Genomic DNA, 21,352 nt, shown 5'->3' with positions numbered 1-21,352 from the left:
TGGAGATTGTAGTTAAATAAAGACTGTCCAAGCCAAGCATTCAACTGCTCTCAAAGCAGTCTGAGGGCAATCTCAAAGCTATCTGTGACCGTAAGTCTTAAGTCACCGTCGCACACAATTCGAAGGTGACAGCGGCTCCGAGAACTTCAAGCTGGAGCATACCACTCTGAATGAAACAGCCGAATGTGTTCAGAGCACCCGATTTCGTCCAGCCGTATGTGCAGCACGTCCTCGGACTGCTTTACAAAAAAGAGTTCTCGAAGGTGACCATGCAGTCGAATGTACGATAACAGCACTGTTAATGGGCTGTATCCTTATACACTGACGAATCTGCGTATACGTGGCACCGGTTGACGGGTCACCAAAAGCGCTATTATGCGGTAAGGAAGGAAGCTCATCGCCACTTGCCGGTTTTATTTCACGAGTTAACGGCGCACTTGCAACCGCACTTGCCACAGCCAAGTGGGGCAAAAAAAAAAATACTAAATAAACACACGGACGAAAACAAGGCGCAGTGCTATTAACACATCGACTGAAGAGCACGGCGTACATTTACCCACCGGGGTTCCTCGCTATAACTGTGCCGTCGAAGACGCTATACGAGTGCGAAAATAGCACCGGTCCTCTTTATGACCTTCCTGTTGTGCCGTGTCTCTCGATTGCGCCTGAAGAATATTTGTCAAATACCAGTGCCAGAGTCACACAAATTGCATCTCGGTTGATGGCTGTTACAGGGTTCATGTTTAATACAGAGGCAGCCACAGTAACTGAAGTTACGTGCTGCTCTCATTTTCGACGTCATGCAAACGGAGTGGGAACGAGAACGTTTTTTTTTTTTTCTTAAGTTACGCGCGCAGGAAGCAAAATGGAACAGCAAGCCCACTGTTGCAGAGGTGACCAATCATGAAAAGCTCGAGCGCCGCACCAGTTGTCGACGGCGAGATTGGCGACGGTCGTGGCGTAGCTGTAGTATTCCGAAGGTGGCTCCCAGCGGGCGCACGCGTACGCGTTGAAGTCCTCGCACGGGTCCACCGCTACGTCCAGCTTGGACTCCATGAGGCGCGCGTGCGACAGGCACTCGTCGCTGTGGCAGAACGGATCCGTGTGCGGCGCGTGCGGAATCCACGCCTGCGCCACGAGGACCACGACCAGCAGCGTGACGACGAGGAAGACGCCGAGGGCGAGGGCCATCTCCACGGTCTTGCGGGGCACGGAGTGCAACCTGCTCGCCTGAACGTTCACCGGCGTGGAGGCGGGGGCCTGCACGCGGAACCCACGCAAACACGTGTGCGACAGGAACACGCGCGCATGCGCTGGCGTCTCGCGACACTTTCACCCGCGCCGAGTGTTTCAGGGACGACTAACACCCGTGTTAAAGACGCCCCTCCACTCGACGCACCACCTCACTCAATGATTATGATGATTTCTAACGTCATCCCCATTGAAACGAGGCGGCGACAAATAGTCATTTAGCCTACTTGAGCTAGGAAGGTTTTACTACATTTATTGCAGTCTATATACTTCTATATCGTGAGGTTACCAATGTCAGTAACGACCCAGGGTCCATCTCTTCCGACCTTTTTTTTCCAGCAAATAGACAAAATGTACCTAGTTTATCTCAACCACTGACCAGTTGAACATTCCCATCAGCTTTGAACATGAGCGCTTCTGAAAGGTAGACATTCGTTCCGTACGCTTCTCCTCGCTGGTGAATATTTACGCTACAATGTGCTGAGTCGTCTCCGGACTTTTGCCGCAGCGGACACACGACTCATCATGTTGCTCTGGTATGTTGTGGTATGTATGTGGTATATTCGCTCTGGCATGTTTGCGCCTGTAAGCAAGTGAATGGCAGCGCTGCTCCTCGAGTGAAGTCGTGTACTGCGATTCGGTGACAATTAACGGCGGTTCTTCTGAAAAAAGAAAAGAGATTTTGCATGCGAGATTCTCAACGCCTACTCGACTGCACTGGAGTGAAGCTGGAGAAACTCCTCGACATAGTAATCACCTAGAATTCAAGCGCACGCAGTGTCTTTTACGGTCGAGGGTCAGCTCTGCCTCCCAATCGTTTGAGTCGAGCGAGAAAAGCTTCAAGTCGAGGCCAGTCTGAGTATAAGGTGATCTTCAAGCACTCCGCATGCAGAGCTTTTAGGAGAGTATGTTTTACGGCAACATCCTCATTCACGGCGGCGGACGTCCCGATCTGTCCATCGAAGTGACACACATATGAATGAATCAGTGACTAACTACATTTAATGAACAACTTAAATATAATTGTTCGTTAAGTATTCAATTAGTATTTACAGCATTGAGCTGTAGTGTCAGAATTCACGCCAGCTATATACTCAAAGAAAATCATGAGCCTGGCACCAGTTTCTTGAAATACGCGTGCGACATGTGTAACGGAATACATCGGCGTTGCAGTTAATGTTTCTCCCTACCCCTTAAAAAGTTTGTGCAGGAAACATCGACGATAATATTCAATGTAAGCGGATAGCCCGAACGAACGGAAGCTCAGGCGCGACAGTCCCCGTCCGCCTGTGCTGCCAAACTCGGAAGCCAGTTTTCCCCTAAATCGGATAAGGAAATTCCCTAGATTTCTCTAGATATTTGTAATATACAGTTGTTCAGTTCGTCCATATTATTTTCGTGAAGATAAACTTTTTGTTCAAATATACTGCGAATTTATAATTAAAATTATTTCCCAGTTCGTTTTTATGAACTTAAATAATGAAGTCGCTGCATTCAAATTGCAACGTTGTTGCAATGCAGGGTGCGCTAAACAGAGTTCTTCGTACTAACACAGCATCCTGCTTGAAACTATATTCACATAATATAGTTTCAGTTCACGTCAGTACCGGTTTATACTTCGCTCGACATGCGAAACAGATTTGGACAACAGCAAAATGCCAAGAATGGCACAGAACCTTATGTGAATTGTAAGGAAGCTGGCACACTGGACAACGGTCCTTGCAGAATGTAGCGGTGTCAAAACAGCGAGTCGCTTAACGACCCCAGTATAAAATGTGCAATCATTCTTTTTTCTTGGATGCCCGGACGAACCGACGCGCCACACCACCACGCTTATACGCGCTTACAAGTCATTTGCAGCAAAGCATGCAGGTATAGGGATACAACTTGTTTTATTTCCTCAATGTCTAAACTCACCTAAACACGTGACCACTGCGATTCTACAATGCGACTGTACAAAGCTGCTCTGCCTATGGACGCTTGCGGGTAAACTTGCGCGCTACGCTGCGCCCCGACCACGCTGTCGTGTAACGCGTTAGGTATGTGTGCCCGCCTGTACCCTCCTTCGTATTACATCACACGTTTGTTTTGACGGTTACAGATAAATGTGTCATTAAAATGGCACATAAATTGACGGTACCGCTATGCTCCATTAGCGAGCCCAGGAAATCCACACCTTGTCGTTTACTTAGCGATAGTAAGCCCTCCCCCTCCCCCCCCCCCCCCCCAATCTTCTAAATGTAGCGAGAACTGCCGGCTGCTCCTTCTGGTGTGGGCCAAGAGAAAAGGATTTATTTGTGCGAGCCCTACGAGCCGGTTACACTAAGCGGCTGTGTGACACTAGGCGGCCAATCCGAAAGTTCGGGGGCTCTTTCAAGCTCCTTTCCCTTTGTGTGAGCAAACGGAGAAGAAACTGGCGAATGCGCAAGCAGGTATCGTTACTTTAAAGGGCACGTCCGGGAGCAAGCGTGTGCGCCGTATCAGAACGGGGAACGATGCGCGAGGCGCGTGTGGTCTATACCTGCTGTTCCTGGTCCAAATGACCATCTGCCTTCCAATCGCGTAGCTCGGCGGCAAGATCCTTTCGCTACTTTTATAAGATCCAGGGGTTTTCGGCGAACGTAAAACCCCTCGATAATTAAATGTAGCCCCATCTCCGCCCGCCCACTCCCGCTTCGCGCTCGTTTCGCCTAGCACGCTCTCGCGCGCCCCCTTGTCCGATGCAGCGTAGAAGATGACGCCACGCGTTAATGCGAGTGGGATGACGGCTTTTTAGTTTGGTCCTTTTGTGTTAGCTCCTATTTATTTCCCGTCGTACTGAAATTACATCCGAGATCCTTATTTGAACTACGGGAAGAAGAAAAAGCGGTACTAACGAAATTTTACGGGCAGAACAAGAAAAAAATGTATGCTTTGAACTCGCAACAGGGATAGCGTGGGAGCACACGTTCGCGTCTCTGTACAGGTTTTCGCTAAGCACGGTTTCTGAATCGTCGCAAGTAGCTGTGAAGCATGGCTGCCTCGAAGTGTTCATCAGAAACAGCCACAAATCTGCCTTGGGTACCGCCGACTGCATAACTGCGCAGTTATACAGCTACGTCGTTAAGGCGAACGAAAGTGTTGACTGAAGCCACGTCAGCGATTCGGGCATGATGAGGCCAGAGCCTGGAGCCTAGAGCATGCTGAGTACAGTGTCCGGCTCCAGCTTTTTGCAGAAATCGCGCATAACCAGAGGCTCCAATTAGTAATCCGAAAAATGATCCTAAATATTAAACAAGAGACCAAAAACATCCTACATGAATTAATCATACGCCCCGAAAATGATTCGTCGTGGACAAACATTGATGAAAAAACTCAGTAAGTCAATTTTGATCGAATGAGCAGCGTTTCCCACAAAATTTTAATTCAGTTTAATTCAGAGTCAGTTTAATAGACGCTGCTTTTTTTTTCAACGGTAAACACACATGCTTAAAAACTCATGAGTATCCCTCCGTTTTTCTTATATCAAAAAGCATGCGGAAACTCCACTGGAGTACTAAGTATGCGTAACCATACGCCCAAATTTAAGTTGGCCCATCCCCGAATTTCAAGTTGGTGCACTACCGAGTGTAAATTGGCCCGCCCCCAAACTTCAAGTTGGCCGACCTTCAAACATCAAGTTGGCTCACCCCTACTCTTAGCTTCCCCATGTATTTTCTATGGAGCTCTATGTATCCTGTGTGTATTCTCTTTTATCTGTTTCTTTTTTGTTTCAATTAGTCCTTATCGCTTATAAAGAATCACCTACATTTGCACCATTATAACGATTAAATGTCTGAACTTCGCAAATTACGCATTTTGCGCAAATACAAAGCATTACACCTTTCGCGTCACGGACAAATTTTCCTGCGGTATTCGCCAAGGAATGTTTACGCATTAAAAAAATTGCGCACTACTGCTCAACAAAGAAAAAATGCATCGACATTGTGCACAATGAAGGAACGCACGACATCCGCGGTAATATCGCGCTGTGTGAAAGCTAGGGAATAAATACGTCCGATTCACTGTATTATTTAGAATCCTCCTATACTTACCTCACAAAGGCGCGCGGACAGCGTCCCCTCGAGGTTTGCGCGACCGATCCGGTGCATCCGTATCTTTCTGCACTCCACATCATGCTTACCGGACGGCAGCGAAAAACGCTTTTTTTCCTTAATTGAAGCGACTACGGCAACCATAGGTGCAGCAACTCATAACTAAGAGCAGAAACAGTGCCAACGAAGTGCGCTGTTCTTAACGACGCGCTCACGACGAAAGCTACCGTCACCATATAAACCGCATACTACGTACACTACGGCGCGTATTCATTCATCGCTTCGAAAATGGCGCCGGAGAAACGTCTGAAAGCGCGCTTTCTTCTCTGATGTAAAAATAACAAAATGGGAAAGCACGCGCTGTCACGTGACGGCGGTAGTCCAGTCGCAAAGGAGAGACGGGCGGCAGAGGGCATGGGTCGAGCACCTCCTCTGCTCCTTTTCTGCATTAGCCCAGGAGCGCACTCAAGTCTCTGCCGCGTACCGACGGTACGGACTCCCGGCTGCCTCAGACACACACCTGCTCTTCCCGGCCTGCTACCGCCTTCCAGCATCGGCAAGCTTGTATGAATATGCGGATAAAAACGGGCTCCTAGATCGCCACTAGACATCGGCCTCCCATGGGCCCTGCCTCGCCCGCCGGCCGTCTCCGTCCCCTGGATGATGCTGTCGTATACTGTCTGACACCTACTCTCCCTTTCCCCCTCTATCCCCTCATCTTTCATCCCCCACCCCCATCCCCAGTACGCTGCGCCATGCTCCCATATGGGCTGCAGAATAAGCGCCCTTTCCCTCACCCAAACCACCAGGAAGAAGGGAGAAAGGTGGAAGGCCCTCGGGCCGGGGCCAAAGTTCGAAGGATGGCGCTGCTTTCAACTTTGAAGGAGTTTGTGTGAGAGGCATTCACAGCGCCGCAGTACGACCACAAGTCATACTTCTTACGCCCATTTGTGCGGACTGAAACGAAAACACGCCGTCACGCCAGCAGTTTCGCGCATCGCTCATCGCGGCGTCGCTGCAGTTGTTTCTCACACGTCTCTGATAGGGCGCCTCGATGTCCTCCTCGCCCGCCGCTCCTAGTGGGTGGAGACAACCAAGGCGTCTACTATGGCGTTGGCACGCGAATGGCGCACGCCGTAGTAGACGCCCTTGGTGGACTACGCAGGGATTTGCTGCCGCCGCTTGTGTGCTTACGCCATTCGCATGCCCAACCCGGTAGTAGACGCCGCGGTTGTCTCCACCCTGTACGGAGCGGCGAGCGAGGAAGACATCGAGGTGCCCTAGTCCTTGTAGTTTTCTTTTTCCTCTACGTCTTAGCATGAACTTTTCCTAGATTTGGCTTTTTTTTTCCCTAAACAAGGCCCAAAACTAGAGCCATAGGCGCTGACTAAGGGGGGGGGGGAGGTCTCCGAGGCCCGAGCCCCCACCGGAGTGGAAGCCTACCCCGCGCCCGCCCCCTTAAAGTGTCATTGTCAAATTGTTCTGTTATACAAATCAGCTGCGATTTTTTTTTAGTTGCCTCTACCTTCTTGTTGAAAATTTTATTGCGGCTAAAAGCTTACTGCATCATTGTTGGCGCGGCGTGCACAGCTGTTAATTCATGTTTTCGCTTTATTTCTGCAAATCCTTACAATAAGAGATCAAGCGTGTTAAAACACCACCAACGGCTGCCTCAGCCTTATTTTTTCACTTCAACAACTTTTTTTGAAATTTCCACTGTGAACACCATGCACAGACAATATATGCGAATATGCAGGGTGTCCCAACTATCATGCATTAAGATTTAAAAATATGCAGATGCCACGTAGCTGGACAAAGTCAAGGTAAAGTTCTTTGCCGTGGCTTGGAGACACTCAGATTATTTATTGCATTCCACCTGATTGCATAATTTGTTTTAATTAATCAACTTCCCTAATATTATAATTAGACGAAAAGTGTCAATGAGAAAATTGTAGAGCAACATGAAAAACTCCCTATACAGCTTTCTGTTGCTTATTACGTGCTACATAAACGTGTTTTTTCGAGCATGACAGAGTGTCGCGAAGACACGCAAAATGCCTCGAGCGCCCAGCCGCACAGCAATTTTACGTGTATACGGAGGCTTCTTTCACGCCCAGAAAAAGACTTCTATGTAGCACGTATTAAGTAACAGAAAGCTGCATAAGGAGCTTTTCATGTTGCTCTACAATTTTCTCTGACACTTTTCATCTAATTATGTTATTTGAGCACTTGATTTATATTTATTATATTTTAAATACTGCGGCCCTATTGGATTGCAGGAGTGGGTACGAAAAGCACAAGAATGAGAAATAATAGAAGCAATATTAACAATACAGACGAAACGAAAATACTAACTACCTAGTCAATAGTCGCTAAATATAAGTTTAAAGGAAGAGAACGAGTAGAGCCAGGCAAAGAATCCAGAATTCAATTACACAGGGAAGTAAACTGTGCTCAAAAATGTCCGTGCAGGCGAAATAATCCGGCAAGAGGAGCAAATAATGCAATGCAGAAACTTTAGTGATAGCGTGCGTCGGGGATCTGAGAGGGGTTGCAAGCCAACCAATAGATAATTAATTAAGACTAATTATGTAATTAGGCAGAATGCAAAAACTAATATGAATATCTCCCAGCGATGGCAAACAACACTGCCTTGGTTCTGCCCAGATACATGGCATTTGCGTATTTTTAAACCTTGGTTCGTGAACTTTGGGGCAACCTGTATACACAGGACAAAGTTTATCATATTTTTAAAGAGAAGGAGCTAGCCAACTAAAAATTATTTCTAATGGTATCGATAGCCTATGCCTAGAGAATGAATATGTTGCTGTATGTTCACCTCGCTTCAAACTGCTTTGCGTGCTTTTTGACCCTGAAAAATTCCTGCAGAGTTCAGTGACCCCTCCGGCTGAGTCAACGGCGTGTGAAATGCACGTGGATGACATGTGTCTAAGTATCGCTTCTCTTGCCAGTAGGTAATACTAACGACTCATTAAAAAATAATCTTCTAATAATTTACAACATTTATTAAGGATGGAAACATCGCCACTTGCATGCAGAGGTGCTAAATATGTATAATTCACTCAGTAATCGTAATGAGGATAAGCCGAATTCACTCGAAATCAAAATCAATAGCAACCATGCTCAGCAGTGCTTATACTCGGACTCACAGTAAAAAAAAAAAAAGACTCAATCCCGGCCCGGGCCTGTGAAAGTGGATGTCAGTGGTGCTGCAACAACAGTGAAATCAGTTGCTAGGCTAGTTCTTTTGTATACGAAAGGCCAGTGACGTCACCCCCCCACCACGTCGCAAGCTGCCGTCGCCACACGGATGCTTGCGCAACAGTAATCGTTACCAGGAAACATGTGCGGGGAGCGGCAAATGCTTCGCATTATTATCAGTAGCGCTTTATCATCAATTATATGGTTAAATGCTTATTCTGTGCTGGTTCTCTATACTGAAATGCATGGTGTTCTGTATGTTGTATGCGTGACTAGAAAAAATATATGCACTTTTCGCTTCCCTTTTCTGAGTTCTTGAAGCCTGCCTCACCTCCACCGTGGGTCGGCCCGGTACTGCACAACCTCCGGGGTCGGCTCGTATTATTGAACGCGGACACGAAAAATGCCGACCAACGAGCGGCTAACAGCTTCGCTGTGAAAAAAACAAAAAAAATGCACTTTCGACGGAAAAGCGAAGCAGTATTAGTAATAGTTGCACCTCAAGAAACTTCGCTTCACCTGGAAGAATTTTTGACTGAAGTGACTTCCTGATATGAGTATTCACGAGACTTCATAGCAGGACACAGTCCAATTTCAGAGTCCCCTTGCCCCACCAAAAGACTGGCGTATCTAGGTGGTGTAATCTTTTGTCGTGTAATTTCCGAATAATTTGCTGTCATTAAAGGTTATATATATATATATATATATATATATATATATATATATATATATATATATATATATATATATATATATATATATATATATATATATATATAAAATATCCCGTTCTCGTGAGCCTGGGGCAGAGAGGATGTCCACATCCGCCACCAAAGTCTGTGAGTGATGGCGCTGGCTAACACTCCCAGTGCTGTACTAGGGAACATAAATACCCAAGAAAGTGGATGGGGAAACGGCGCCGTGTTCGCTCAATTAGTAGAGCATCGCACGCGAAATGCGAAGCTTGTGGGATCGTTGCCCCCCGCGGCAAGTTGTTTTTCAACCACTTTCATTTTCGTTAATTTACCACTCCTTTCTTTCATTTATTAAGCACAAATAATTTCCCTTGTGTTGTCCTTGGTGCCACTGTTTGTTGGCTTCTTATGATATGACTAATGAAAACGGGTCCCTCGGTTAACCCCTTTTCTTATCGTTTATATATATGGGTGGCATTCGGTAAGCCGATCGGGCCCCAGCACCCCCCCCCCCCCCCCCGCGGAAAAAATACTATGTTTCCACCTATGCGTAGAGCTAGGAAACTTCCATGAAGTCGGCCGCACCGTCGCCTCCTCTCCTCCACGGACCACCGACCGCCGCCTACCACGTTAACAGGCAAAGAGGCAAAGAAATATGTTCGTTTTAAAAGGCAACATGAAGGACTGCTAAAGCACGACCCCCACCCCAGTCCCCCGTACTTAGAGGTAAAAATGAAATACCTTTCAAGAAACTTTGGATTAATGCGAACTTGAAGAACACAAAACACCGAAAGATCAAGATAGCCAGCTGTATTGAGGCGGTATGCGATCCGTATTGAATTGCGCACCCCTTTAAGTGCACAGGCTTGTGACAGCCAGAGTCATATTAGTTTATCGTTCCTTCAATGGAAAGAAAATAGTGTCGGTGGCTTGGCGAGACGATAACGACATCGACCACAGCATGACGACGACTGCACGACGGCGAGCATGGTTCTACCCGGGATGCAGCACTCGTCGGCCACACCTGATTTACGCGAAGCTAGGAGTAAAGCTCCAGGGTTTCAATGTTCTATGCGGCATATACAGCTGTCACTATAAGAAAAATGCAGCGGTGGCGCAGAGGTAGAGCATCCGCCTCGCATGCAAAAGGACCGTGGTTCGAATCTCGGTGCCACGCCATTTCTCACAGCATAAAAAAAATCTGCATGTTGATACAATTGCACAAACAGCCCTGCAGTGCGGCCTGATCATGGTGACCAGAACCGGTAACGCACTCCCTCACCAGAGCAGGATTGGCCAACCTGGTGCAGTACTTGGTCACAGCCTCATATATGAATACAACAATCAAACCCCGGCCCTCAGTCCCCAGCAGCTGCGAAGCAACTGACCATAGTGGCGGTCAGACCTGTGATGCAGCAGAGCGTGCTAAGAATCTCTGGGTCCGGACAGGCCGCCATTGGAATCTGAACTTAGCAATGTTTAACGCTAGAACGTTATCTAGTGAGGCGAGTCTAGCAGTGCTATTGGAGGAATTAGCGGGCAGTAAATTGGATATAATAGGGCTCAGTGAGGTTAGGTTAGGAGGACAAAATAAGCATATATATACAGTGCTAAAAAGCAGGCACGTACTGCGCTACTGGAGCTTAGCGGAGAGACGAGAACTAGGAGTCGGATTCCTGATGAATGAGGATATAGCTGGTAACATACAGGAATTCTATACCATTAACGAGAGGGTGGCAGGTCTTGTTGGGAAACTTAATAAGACGTACAAATTGAAGGTCGTACAGGTCTACGCTCCTACATCCAGTCATGATGACCAGGAAGTCGAAAGCTAGTATGCAGACGTGGAATCGGTGATGGGTAAAGTGAAAACAGAATACACTATACTGATGTGTGACTTGAATGTCAGGATAAGCAATAAGCAGGCTGGAGACAAGTGAGTGGGGGAATATGGCATAGGTTATAGGGATAGCAGGGGAGAGGTATTAGTCGAGTTTGCAAAAAAGAATAATTTGCGGATAATGAATACCTTCTTCCGCAAGCGGGATAACCGAAAGTGGACGTGGAGGAGCCCGAATGCCGAGACTACAAATGAAATAGACCTCATACTCTGCGCTAGCCTTGGCATCATACAAGATGTGGACGTGCTCGTCCGAGAAAGCGTTTGATTCAGTCGAAACCTCAGCAGTCATGCAGGCATTACGGAATCAGGCTGTAGACGAGCCTTATGTAAAAATACTCAAAGATATCTATAGCGGCTCCACAGCCACCATAGTCCTCCATAAAGAAAGCAACAAAATACCAATAAAGAAAGGCGTCAGGCAGGGAGATACGATCTCTCCAATGCTATTCACAGCGTGTTTACAGGAGGTATTCAGAGACCTGGATTGGGAAGAATTGGGGATAATATTAATGGAGAATACCTTAGAAACTTGCGATTCGCTGATGATATTGCCTTGCTTAGTAACTCAGGGGACCAATTGCAATGCATGCCCACTGACCTGGAGAGGCAAAGCAGAAGGGTGGGTCTAAAAATCAATCTGCAGAAAACTAATGTTTAACGTAAAGTAATGTTCTCGGAAGAGAACATCAGTTTACGATAGGTAGCGAGGCACTGGAAATGGTAAGGGAATACATCTACTTAAGGCAGGTAGTGACCGCGAATCCAGATCATGAGACTGAAATCATCAGAAGAATAAGAATGGGCTGGGGTGCGTTTGGCAGGCATTCTCCGATCATGAACAGCAGGTTGCCATGATCCCTCAAGAAAAAAGTGTATAACAGCTGTGTCTTACCAGTACTCATCTACGGGGCAGAAAATTGGAGGCTTACGAAAAGGGTTCTACTTAAATCGAGGACGACGCAACGAGCTATGGAAAGAAGAATGATAGGTGCAACGTTAAGGGGATAAGAAAAGAGCAGATTGGGTGAGGGAACAAACGCGAGTTATTGACATTTTAGTTGAAATCAAGAACAAAATCGGCATGCGCAGGACATGTAATGAGGAGGGAAGATAACCGATGGTCATTAAGGATTACGGACTGGATTCCAAGAGACGGGAAGCGTCGCAGGGGGCGGCAGAAAGTTAGGTGGACGGATGAGATCAAGAAGTTAGAAGTTTGCAGGGACAACATGCTCACAATTAGCACTTGACCGGCGTAGTTGGAGAGGTATGCGAGAGGCCTTTGCCCTGCAGTGGGCGTAGCCAGGCTGATGATGATGATAAGAAAAAACGAGCGCTCGCTGGCATTCTGTCGCTGACATCCACGGTAGCCTTCCAACCTTTCAAGTAACGTGTAACAGATAGTACGGGTCAGTAGTACACTCTCCGCCTAAATGAAAGAGATCCTCGAATTTGCGTTCAAAGCCGGTAATTTTGCTTGAGTGTGCTTGTATAGGGGAAAACTTTCATGAGCGGGATATTTCAAAAGGCAAACAACTTAACAAATAGCAGTGAGTGAGCTTCTCACTTGCACCTTTGCAAGAATCGCCGCATATATGAGGTGAATTCTCTTTGCGGAGATATAGGTCGCTATAACTAAAAGGCTTTCCAATAGTTTCTATTATTAGCATTATATTAGCACTCCATGCTTGGTAACAGATTTCAGGACCACGCCGACTTCGCTTGTTTGTCCCGCGACGTGACGAAAACTGCGAAAACGCCCCATCTCAAAATGAGATGTATGCACTGCTTATGCATGAGCAGGCACCACGCACTTATTTAGCCCGTTCTCGTGTTCAAAGGAGTTACGTAAAACGGTGTTTGAGCACCTATTTCTGTTTTTATGGGCTATTTCTGTTTTTATGAGCACCTATTTCTGTTTTTATTCACAAACGCATCTTACGAAGTTCGCAAGAGAAAATTTCAGCGAGCTGTGGTGGTGGACATGTGGTGGTGGCGAAGGCGGGCGTCCAATGACAGAAGGCACTTACGAACGGAGAGCTTTAAAAATTCGGCCCCTGGTTTCCCACTTGATTGCAGTAAACACACTTCTCCTCGATCGAATGTACACCTCGGAAGCCTAGACCTCCAATTCAAGTAAAGGCAGCGCACCTCGTAACGCCGATCAGATGATAATGATGACGATGATAATGTTTATAGGCGTTCCCTTTGAAACGGGGCGGAGACCCTAGCCTGCTTGATTTCATCGGGTTTTACCACATCTATCACCCTCTACCCTCTTGCCTATCTGACCTCGATCGTAACTTTCATATTTAAAACTTCTGTCACTATACTGTATCATTACCTGCGTTGCCTATCGGATCTCGATTTTAAATTTCATATTTAGAACTTCTATCACTCTACTGTATCGTTACGTACACTCGCAATGACTACGTTTCTACCAGCCTCCGGATTGCCTTTCTTCCACCAATACTCTAATCGTCTCCTACTTATCTCGACTGCTGAACAGTTAATCTTTCCATCTACTTTGAGTTCTGATGCTTCTACAAGGTGGACACTCTCTAAGGGTAGCGTGGAAATTCCTTTACGATGTGCCAAGTAATTTCTTGGCTATTCTTTTTGTTCTCTTCTTTTTTTTCAGCCCACGCACATTTGCTTAGGTATGTTTTCGTCCTTGGACAGCCAGCTCGGGGTATTCAAATTCAAGCCCAATACCTTGACAAGTCACTTGACCAAACCTGTGGAACTTGCAGCATTGATGAGCCAGCCAAAGCCCACCATCTGTTGCGGACATGTGGCCTCTCCTCACTGCGAAGAACCTGCTTTGCTGGGCTACAGAGCTCAGTCGTTGCACTAAACGACTGGATCCTTCCAACAGGGACCCCTGAACACCGCAAAGATATATATGACAGCTTGCTGCTCTAACTATTAAGGAACGAAACAATTAACCTTATCTAGGCACAGCGCCGGAAAAACCACTGGTGTAGCCTTTTAACATATGTAATTTTTGTTTTCAGTGGATAAACATCTTTCGCTCTCCCCGTAGTCTTTGTACCTGAAAGCGTGTTCACGCTTTTTAGGTACAGATATTTTTGCAGGTTAGCCGGTGTTGCGGCGCTAGGTTATCTCGAACCCGGCTCCATAAGATGGCGTGGCGAAGGTTCCGGATTGAAGAAATAATAAGCTCGGAAGTTGGGAAATCGAAAACCAACGGGTTTACTGGAACTTGTACAAAACTTATTTACATCGCTGAACACGTAAAACAGAAGACGATCAAGTGTTTAGCAAAGAGCGACTGGATGAGACTGCCCACTCTTGCGTCTTGAGGTTGGAGCTGCGCAGAGTGACGGCCCACTTCGACGCAAGAGCCTCCGGAGCTACTGCCATTTTAGCTGATATAACAGGACACTCCCCCAACATGTGTGAGAGCGTCGGTCTAGTTGCATGACATAACTTGCAAAAAGTACTCGGGTACAGCACGGGGAAAATGTGCCGCAATCGCACCGGACTAGGGAAGGTTTGAGTATGCAGTTGTCGCCAGACGACTGCCTGACGACATTTCAGTTTGGGATGAAGTGGGGGCAATATTCGCCTGCCTAGCTGGTAGTGCTTGGTGACGTCACAACCCACCAGGACTACAGCCAATCAAGAAGCATAAACAACACTGTCGCAGACGGAATATCATAACGGCGACCCCCATCAAGTTCCAGTGGGCGCAGAAGCGGAGAGAAGGTCCGGCCGTGGGAATAGGAGAGGAGATCTCTTACTCCCAACTGGTCTTCCAGTTCGTGGCGGCTTTCTTCCGGGAAACGTTCGTGTCACCTCTGCATCTCCCGGACTGCCTCTCACCTCTGCCTCTTCCCTTTGTGGCACTTCTTCTCCGACGAGGGGAGCTCGTTACGGGAAAATTGGCAGCGCCCTGCATCGCATTGGAACTGTCCTACAACTCTCTTCCCAGCATAGTTCTCGCATTCTACTCTTGCGCGTGACAAACATCTGGTCTACCGCAGTCATAACACTGGCCATTTCTTTTCATCCATGTTCCTTAGTCCTTTTTTTTTTTCAAAACCAATCTTGCTCCCTGTTTCTCTAACTCCAGAAGAAGCCCAATCCATGCCCAACTTTCACTGCCTCATTTGCGGTTTTACCGTAGGGCCCCCAAAGCCAGTCGGACGGCGCGCGCTGTCGAACTAGCGTCTACTATGCTCGAACTGCTGGGGAGCGCCTCAATGGAACGGCTAGGTACTGACAGCGCAGGCCACGCGATCTCGGAGGCCATGGACGCGAAATCAACGTATATACATATGGCTACGGCTCTAAACATCGGAGTGTTTACGTTTACTTCGAAATATATTCTAACCGCTTTTGCATTAACAATATATGAAATGTCGCTTTCAGTAGCACGCAACTGCTCATTTATTAAGCGCTCCTGTAAAAGAATTAAGTCGCTATAACGAAAAAAGGTATGCAAAGCCATGGGAAATAAAAGAAAATTATCTAAATAAGCGTATAGTTGTTATTCCGTTGAACAGTCCGTGGATCACTAAAATGCAACGGGTGTATTAGACAGAGTCCGAAGGTATCTCACTTAAGGTTTATAAATGTCCATTGTAATCCATGAATTTGTTGTGCAATGTTTTGGACGAGTGAAACAGAGGTTATCGTGCTACAATAAATAGTCTCAATTTAATTCTTCGTATGTTTTCTACGCTGACTGTCCCACTGAAACAGCAGCCGACCAGGCCTACCGCACCGAAACAGTCATTAACGAAGTACTTAACGAAGTAATCGCTAGCGCAGCAGTTGAAGATGGTTGCTGATCTACCCATTCGTGGCGTTGAGCGCGGATCTTCCTCGTCTAATACAGACGTTGCTGCCGTCTCACCCCTCTTGGCAGGGTAATGCTGTCGAGCCTTTTCGGCATCCCATACACGACGTGGCTTTGCCAACTCCTCTTCGGTGAGGATCCCTTTTGGACGGCGCTCTTGGCAGCCGTTGCACGCCACCGCGATCGTCGAAAAGCATCGCAAGCTAAGCACGGGCAAGCGGACCGATTGGTGACGCCGGATCCACCTGCTCACTTCTTCCTCTCCTCTGTGACGCCAGCGTGACTCTGCGTTGCTCGCGCACCTATCGTCGGCGCATGCACAACCCTCCTCCCCCGGTGATCCACCTACACTCCGCTAGCTACGCCCCACTAAAACCCTCTGCACATCGGCACGCTCTTCGCCTCTCCCCAGCTGCTGAGATTGCTATCGTGTGAGAGGAGGCAATCTATTCGCTTGAACTCTTTCGTTACCGCTAGAAATGTGCTCGTGTGTCCATATATAGTTGCGCAATTATACGGACAGTCCAGGCGCATTATGCCGTTGTCGGCAGCGTCGCCGTGATGTTCCGTGTAACGTCCTAGGGCGATAACACCGCCGCGGCATGTCGGATGCTGTATGTGCGAGTGAGAGCACGCGAGGGAAGCCCACGATCGTGGCTCTATCTGGCGCGCGCGAAGGAAGGAAGCGGAGAGCAGATGCGCCTTCTTCCGTCGTACAAAAGGCCGTGGCGGGATGGGAGGGAAGGAGGGGTGGCGGCGTAGAGCTCCGGCAGCCATTGCGCATTTCGCGACTGGGCGCAAGGGGAACTGGCGATCACGGCTCAATCTCGCACGCGATATATGGAAGAAAGCGAGGAGGCAGCACGGGAGGGAGGGGGGCTTCGACTTTGCCAACAAGCGCGTACTTAGCACAGCCGCGCGGGCGCGCCCTATCTTGAAAGGAATTCGCAGACGGTTCATGCCTTTATGCGCGCTGTATTCTCGCCGCTCTTGCGTTGAAACGATAGATGGCACGAAAGTCACTTCACTCGCTGCTGCTGCTGCCTCGCTTGCGCGCACCAACCTTTTGGCGTACAGTGTCCGCATTCATCGAGTGTGATGTGTTCATGTTTTCTGGTACGCGCTGACACCATGCTTGTTAATTCAGTTAGTAAGTCAATGTTTTCACGTTTCTAAGGCCGATAAAACTGCTATCATTACTTCGTAGAGCTGTCTACTAATTTGCTATCGCAATCGATGATTCGTCTTTCGGGCGAAACTGCGACTTTTTATGGTTTAACGTTTTATTTCAAAACATAGAAGTCGCAACGTATACCATGATGCATCAAATTACAGTCTGATCACTGGTGTTTGTTTGGATGTAAAGCATCAGTAAGTGCTGGAATGGCTTTTTGAGAATTCTTATGGGAAATTTTAAAGAAGCACCTCAAGGAACGCGAATGAAAGTAATAATTTGCAATTTTTTTTGTATGAGTCTTCAACTGCATCATTTAGGCTCCCGAATACAATAGTTGTCAGGTCAGGAAGAATGCAGAAGCCTCCTCATATTTGATTATTGCGTTCGATCAGCTTTGCTGCGCAAGCAAGGTGGTCTAGCGTGTGTTCAACTGGCGCTGGAGCCTCCACGTGCTTTGTTGAGTTCCTGTACAGTGCTGTACAGCAATGTGGAGTTGTGTACAATATTGTACAGTAATGAATAATGAACTCAGTGGCAGCACTAGCAGGACGGGGCATATATATTCCCCCCTTGATGATGTGCAACTCTGGCACGGCGTATATACGGCTGGAAGGTATTCGTAAACTACAGACAATGCAAATGCTACAGCCATGGCTGACTCATCGGACAAGCATTGTGATAAGCCAAAAAATGCAGTAACAGCATTTTCTGTCTTTTGTTGCGATAGCAATTATATGGACCCTGCAGGGGCATTGCCGACGTCGTAGTCATCGTTGGCGTCGCCGCAATGTTCCGTATAAAGTCGAAGTGCGATAACATCACGGCCGCGCGCCGTATGCTGTGGGTGCGAGTGAAAGGTCAGCCGTGAAGGCTGGTGGCTCGATCTCACACGTGCAAGGGAGGAAGCGCGCCGTCTTCCGTCGCGCGCAAGGCAGCAAGGGCGGGGGGTGGGCGTCTACTCCTGCGGCGACTGCGTATGGCGCGGCTGACTGCGGCTGCGCGCGCCCTATCTTGAAAGCGATCTGCGGTCGGAACAGAGTCTAGGTGCGCCGAGGGCTGATGGCTTCGTGTGCGCTGTATTCTCGCTCAGCTCAGTTCGCGTTGAAGCGAGAAGCAGTACGAAGGGCAACTGCTGCTACCGATGTTCGTCAAGCGAGCGTTTTGACAAAGAGTGTCCGCGGTCATCGAGTGAGATGTGTTCATGTTTGCCTGTGCGCGCGTGATACCATGCTTGTTAATTTGGTTGGTAAGCGAATGTTTTCAAGTTGATACGGCCGATAAAACTACTATGCTTGCTTCGTACAGCTGTCTAATAAATTGCTATCGCAATCGGTGCTTCACGTTTCGGGTGAAACTGCGACATATTTTTTTTTAATTTTTTTTCTTGTGAACCATTTACCTATTGCTGCCTGAGGTTGTTATCACTCTCTGCGTGTACAGCAAATGTCATTCGTTCTTTGTGTGAAACACAGAAGCGTAGGTACGTCGCAAAAAACGCCACCTCCAATTTGCGCCAGTTGTCAGTAAGAATAGACGTTAACAGTGTTGTCTACTTCAACGATGGTCCCTCGCTGTAGTCTCGCTACCATAGGGGGCATGTAGTGCGCGGGAAACAATGTATAGCTGCGTGCGAATAAGAGCCAAAGCGCGCTTTCAGTGGCAATGAAAATTTGAAAACTGCTCAAGGAACATAGCTGGCGCGCTTCCTGCTTCCTGCAGGAGCAACCAAGGGATCCATTTTGGAGCGACCGTTCCGGAAGAGACTCCTCAAATTCGCTGACATGCTTTCCATTATAAGTGTGTCATAAGGAGCAACTGGAAATTCGGTAATAGAGAAAACCGAGCGTGACTCGCACTTACGGAACACTCCACAGAGATGGGACCTCGCTTGATCGCAGGCTTCCGAGGTGCCCTTCCATTAGCTCCACCAGCGCCGCCTTTCAGGGTTATGTTGCCAATGTTTGCGCGAACCGTCAGCGCAGCCGCGACCGCCTCCGCTCTACTTTCCAAGTCGATGGGTGCCAGCACACCTATCTCGGCTGGCGAGGGCTCCCCGAAGGCTGCAAGTTGAAGGGAAACGTATCGTTCCTTTTTATTACACAATACATGAAGTAGGCAAACATCGGTTACACTCATAGCCACAAGCTAGTAGCGGGTTTCAACCAAAATGTGAAAGCACGCGCAACAAGTTGGGTTAAAAAAGCAAACGGTAAACGTCAAATAATCTTTAGTTTTTGTTCACGAAGAAAATAGATCCAAATAAACATATGTCTAAGGTATAAGGTGTAGCACATAAAATGAAAATAAGAAATGCTAAACGACCAACAACGCGATGTATGTAGTGCAGATAGTTTCTTGAGCGCAGTTAGAAATAAGGTGTGATCGTACGCATGATGATGATATGCAACGTTTAATGGTACAAGGGCCACGTTTGGCCAAAGAACGCCATGCAAGTGATTGTGAGTAATGTAACAATGAAGTGGAAAGCATTGATGGAATGCGGCTGTATATGGGCCTAAAGATAGTCACTGTACAGTGCGTAACACATAAATGTATTAAGGTTATGACAATGGTTTTAAAGTTTCCTGTGAACGTAAAAGATTTGAAAGAATGGTCTTTTAAGATATTTACACTCATGAGTAAAAGTATACGAACCACAGGATCGACGAAAAAACAGAATTTCTTCGTAATTAACACGCATAAGCAGAAACTGACGCTTGCGCTAGAAAATTCGTAATGCAAATTATGGACTGCAGTCTCTAATTTCAAGCTACATTCACAGACCGAGGAGCAAATTAGTTTTATCACGCGATCCGTGGTCCGTATACTTTTTCTCACGAGTGTACGTGCCATTGGCACTGCTGCTACATCAGAAACCTAGGATACAAGGCCTTGGAGGCATGTGCCATACAAATGCTACTATCGTAGCAGTAGCCTCTGTTACGAGGTTGGGCTACGAATCTATCGGGCGTGGGACTTGTAATGAATGAACATCATTTAAATATTTTAAAAGTGATTTGCTGCTGAAAAATGAGCCCACATGAGGCAACATTGCTGTATGAAGAGGAATATCCTGTCTGTAAGCTAGAGGAAATTTATTTTTTTCAGCTTATGATTCACGGCACTCCATCAGGACACGTACAACGGTCAGCGTCCCTCCACATTTAACGAAGACAGGAAGTTCACCAGCAGTCAGCAAGTAAGAGTGGGTCCCTTAGGTATGGCCTGTCCTAAGTCGACAAAGAATTACTTCAGTTCGTATTTTTCCGTTGTTGGTCGCCAATTACCCAACTCAGGCTTAATTAAATGAAGCTTATTCGACGTTTCAGTGTTCCAGATTTGCTGCCAGTATGTCCTAATTTTTCTGCGGAGAAAAGGCTTCAAGTCTCTCACAGGGACAGGTATTAAAGTTTTGCTCGCTTTCGCAGTAACATATGTAGCAATCTGGTCTGCCAACACGTTCCCCTTGATGCCTCTGCAGAGGCATCAAGGGCCGGGCACCCAACAGGGCACCTAACAGTTTTGAATCCAAGATAATACATAAGAATTTATGTTCACGCTGACAGTGAGCTCATTTCCATTGATAAAACATACTAGGGATTGGTGTTTCGACTCTCTTTTTGGAGGAGAGCATGCAAGTACTTATCTGTGTGTTCAGTTTAAACCCGTTTTCATCCGCCCATCTAGATAATTTGTTTAAAGGGGCCCTGAACCACTTTTTATCGAAGTGGAGAAAGACATCTAAAGTGAAGCTGGCCATTTCAGAACCACTTTGCCGCAAAAAGTACTTCAATGCGTTCAGTAGAAGCGGAGTTATCGGCATTCAAACACGGCCTCAGCGGTGCTCCCCTTCCTCCTCCAATGCCTTGCACTGCGAAGGCTACGGCGGAGACGTCACCGTGGCGCGCAGTTCAAATTTCCGATTTGGTGCCTATGCCGCGCTAAACGTAGGCCAAACGCGGCTGTCCTCAGAGACCCGCAGTGCACTTAGCCACTGGACTCGTGGCGGCACCTAGCGGTGGCCGCGGTGTTGCCGAGCGCAGCGGCCAATAGCAGCCGCGTATTGGAGTGTGCTTTATGACGAAATAAAGCACACAGAAGACAGCGAGGACCATGGGGTTTTTGAAACGAGAGCGTTTGAGAAAAGGGTGACTTTGCGCTCCGCTTGCGAGCTCCACGGACCACGTACGACAGCAGAACTTG

At 47.4% G+C, this 21,352-nt stretch overlaps 1 protein-coding gene across 1 annotated transcript in view; it reads right to left on the bottom strand.

The window, feature by feature from the left end:
* LOC135909963 (endothelin-converting enzyme 1-like) overlaps positions 1–21,352 on the bottom strand; it is a 53,682-nt gene that overhangs the window by 18,849 nt on the left and 13,481 nt on the right. The window contains exons 2-3 of the mRNA XM_065441966.2: positions 19,010–19,209; positions 926–1,260 (exon numbers count right to left, since the gene is read on the bottom strand). Coding sequence (XP_065298038.1) covers positions 926–1,260; positions 19,010–19,209 — 535 coding nt within the window. The remainder of the gene's footprint in view (positions 1–925; positions 1,261–19,009; positions 19,210–21,352) is intronic.

Source organism: Dermacentor albipictus, chromosome 1 (assembly GCF_038994185.2).
Source record: "Dermacentor albipictus isolate Rhodes 1998 colony chromosome 1, USDA_Dalb.pri_finalv2, whole genome shotgun sequence".
NCBI classification, from domain to species: Eukaryota; Metazoa; Arthropoda; class Arachnida; order Ixodida; family Ixodidae; genus Dermacentor; species Dermacentor albipictus.
This window is presented reverse-complemented; position numbering and strand designations above follow the sequence as displayed.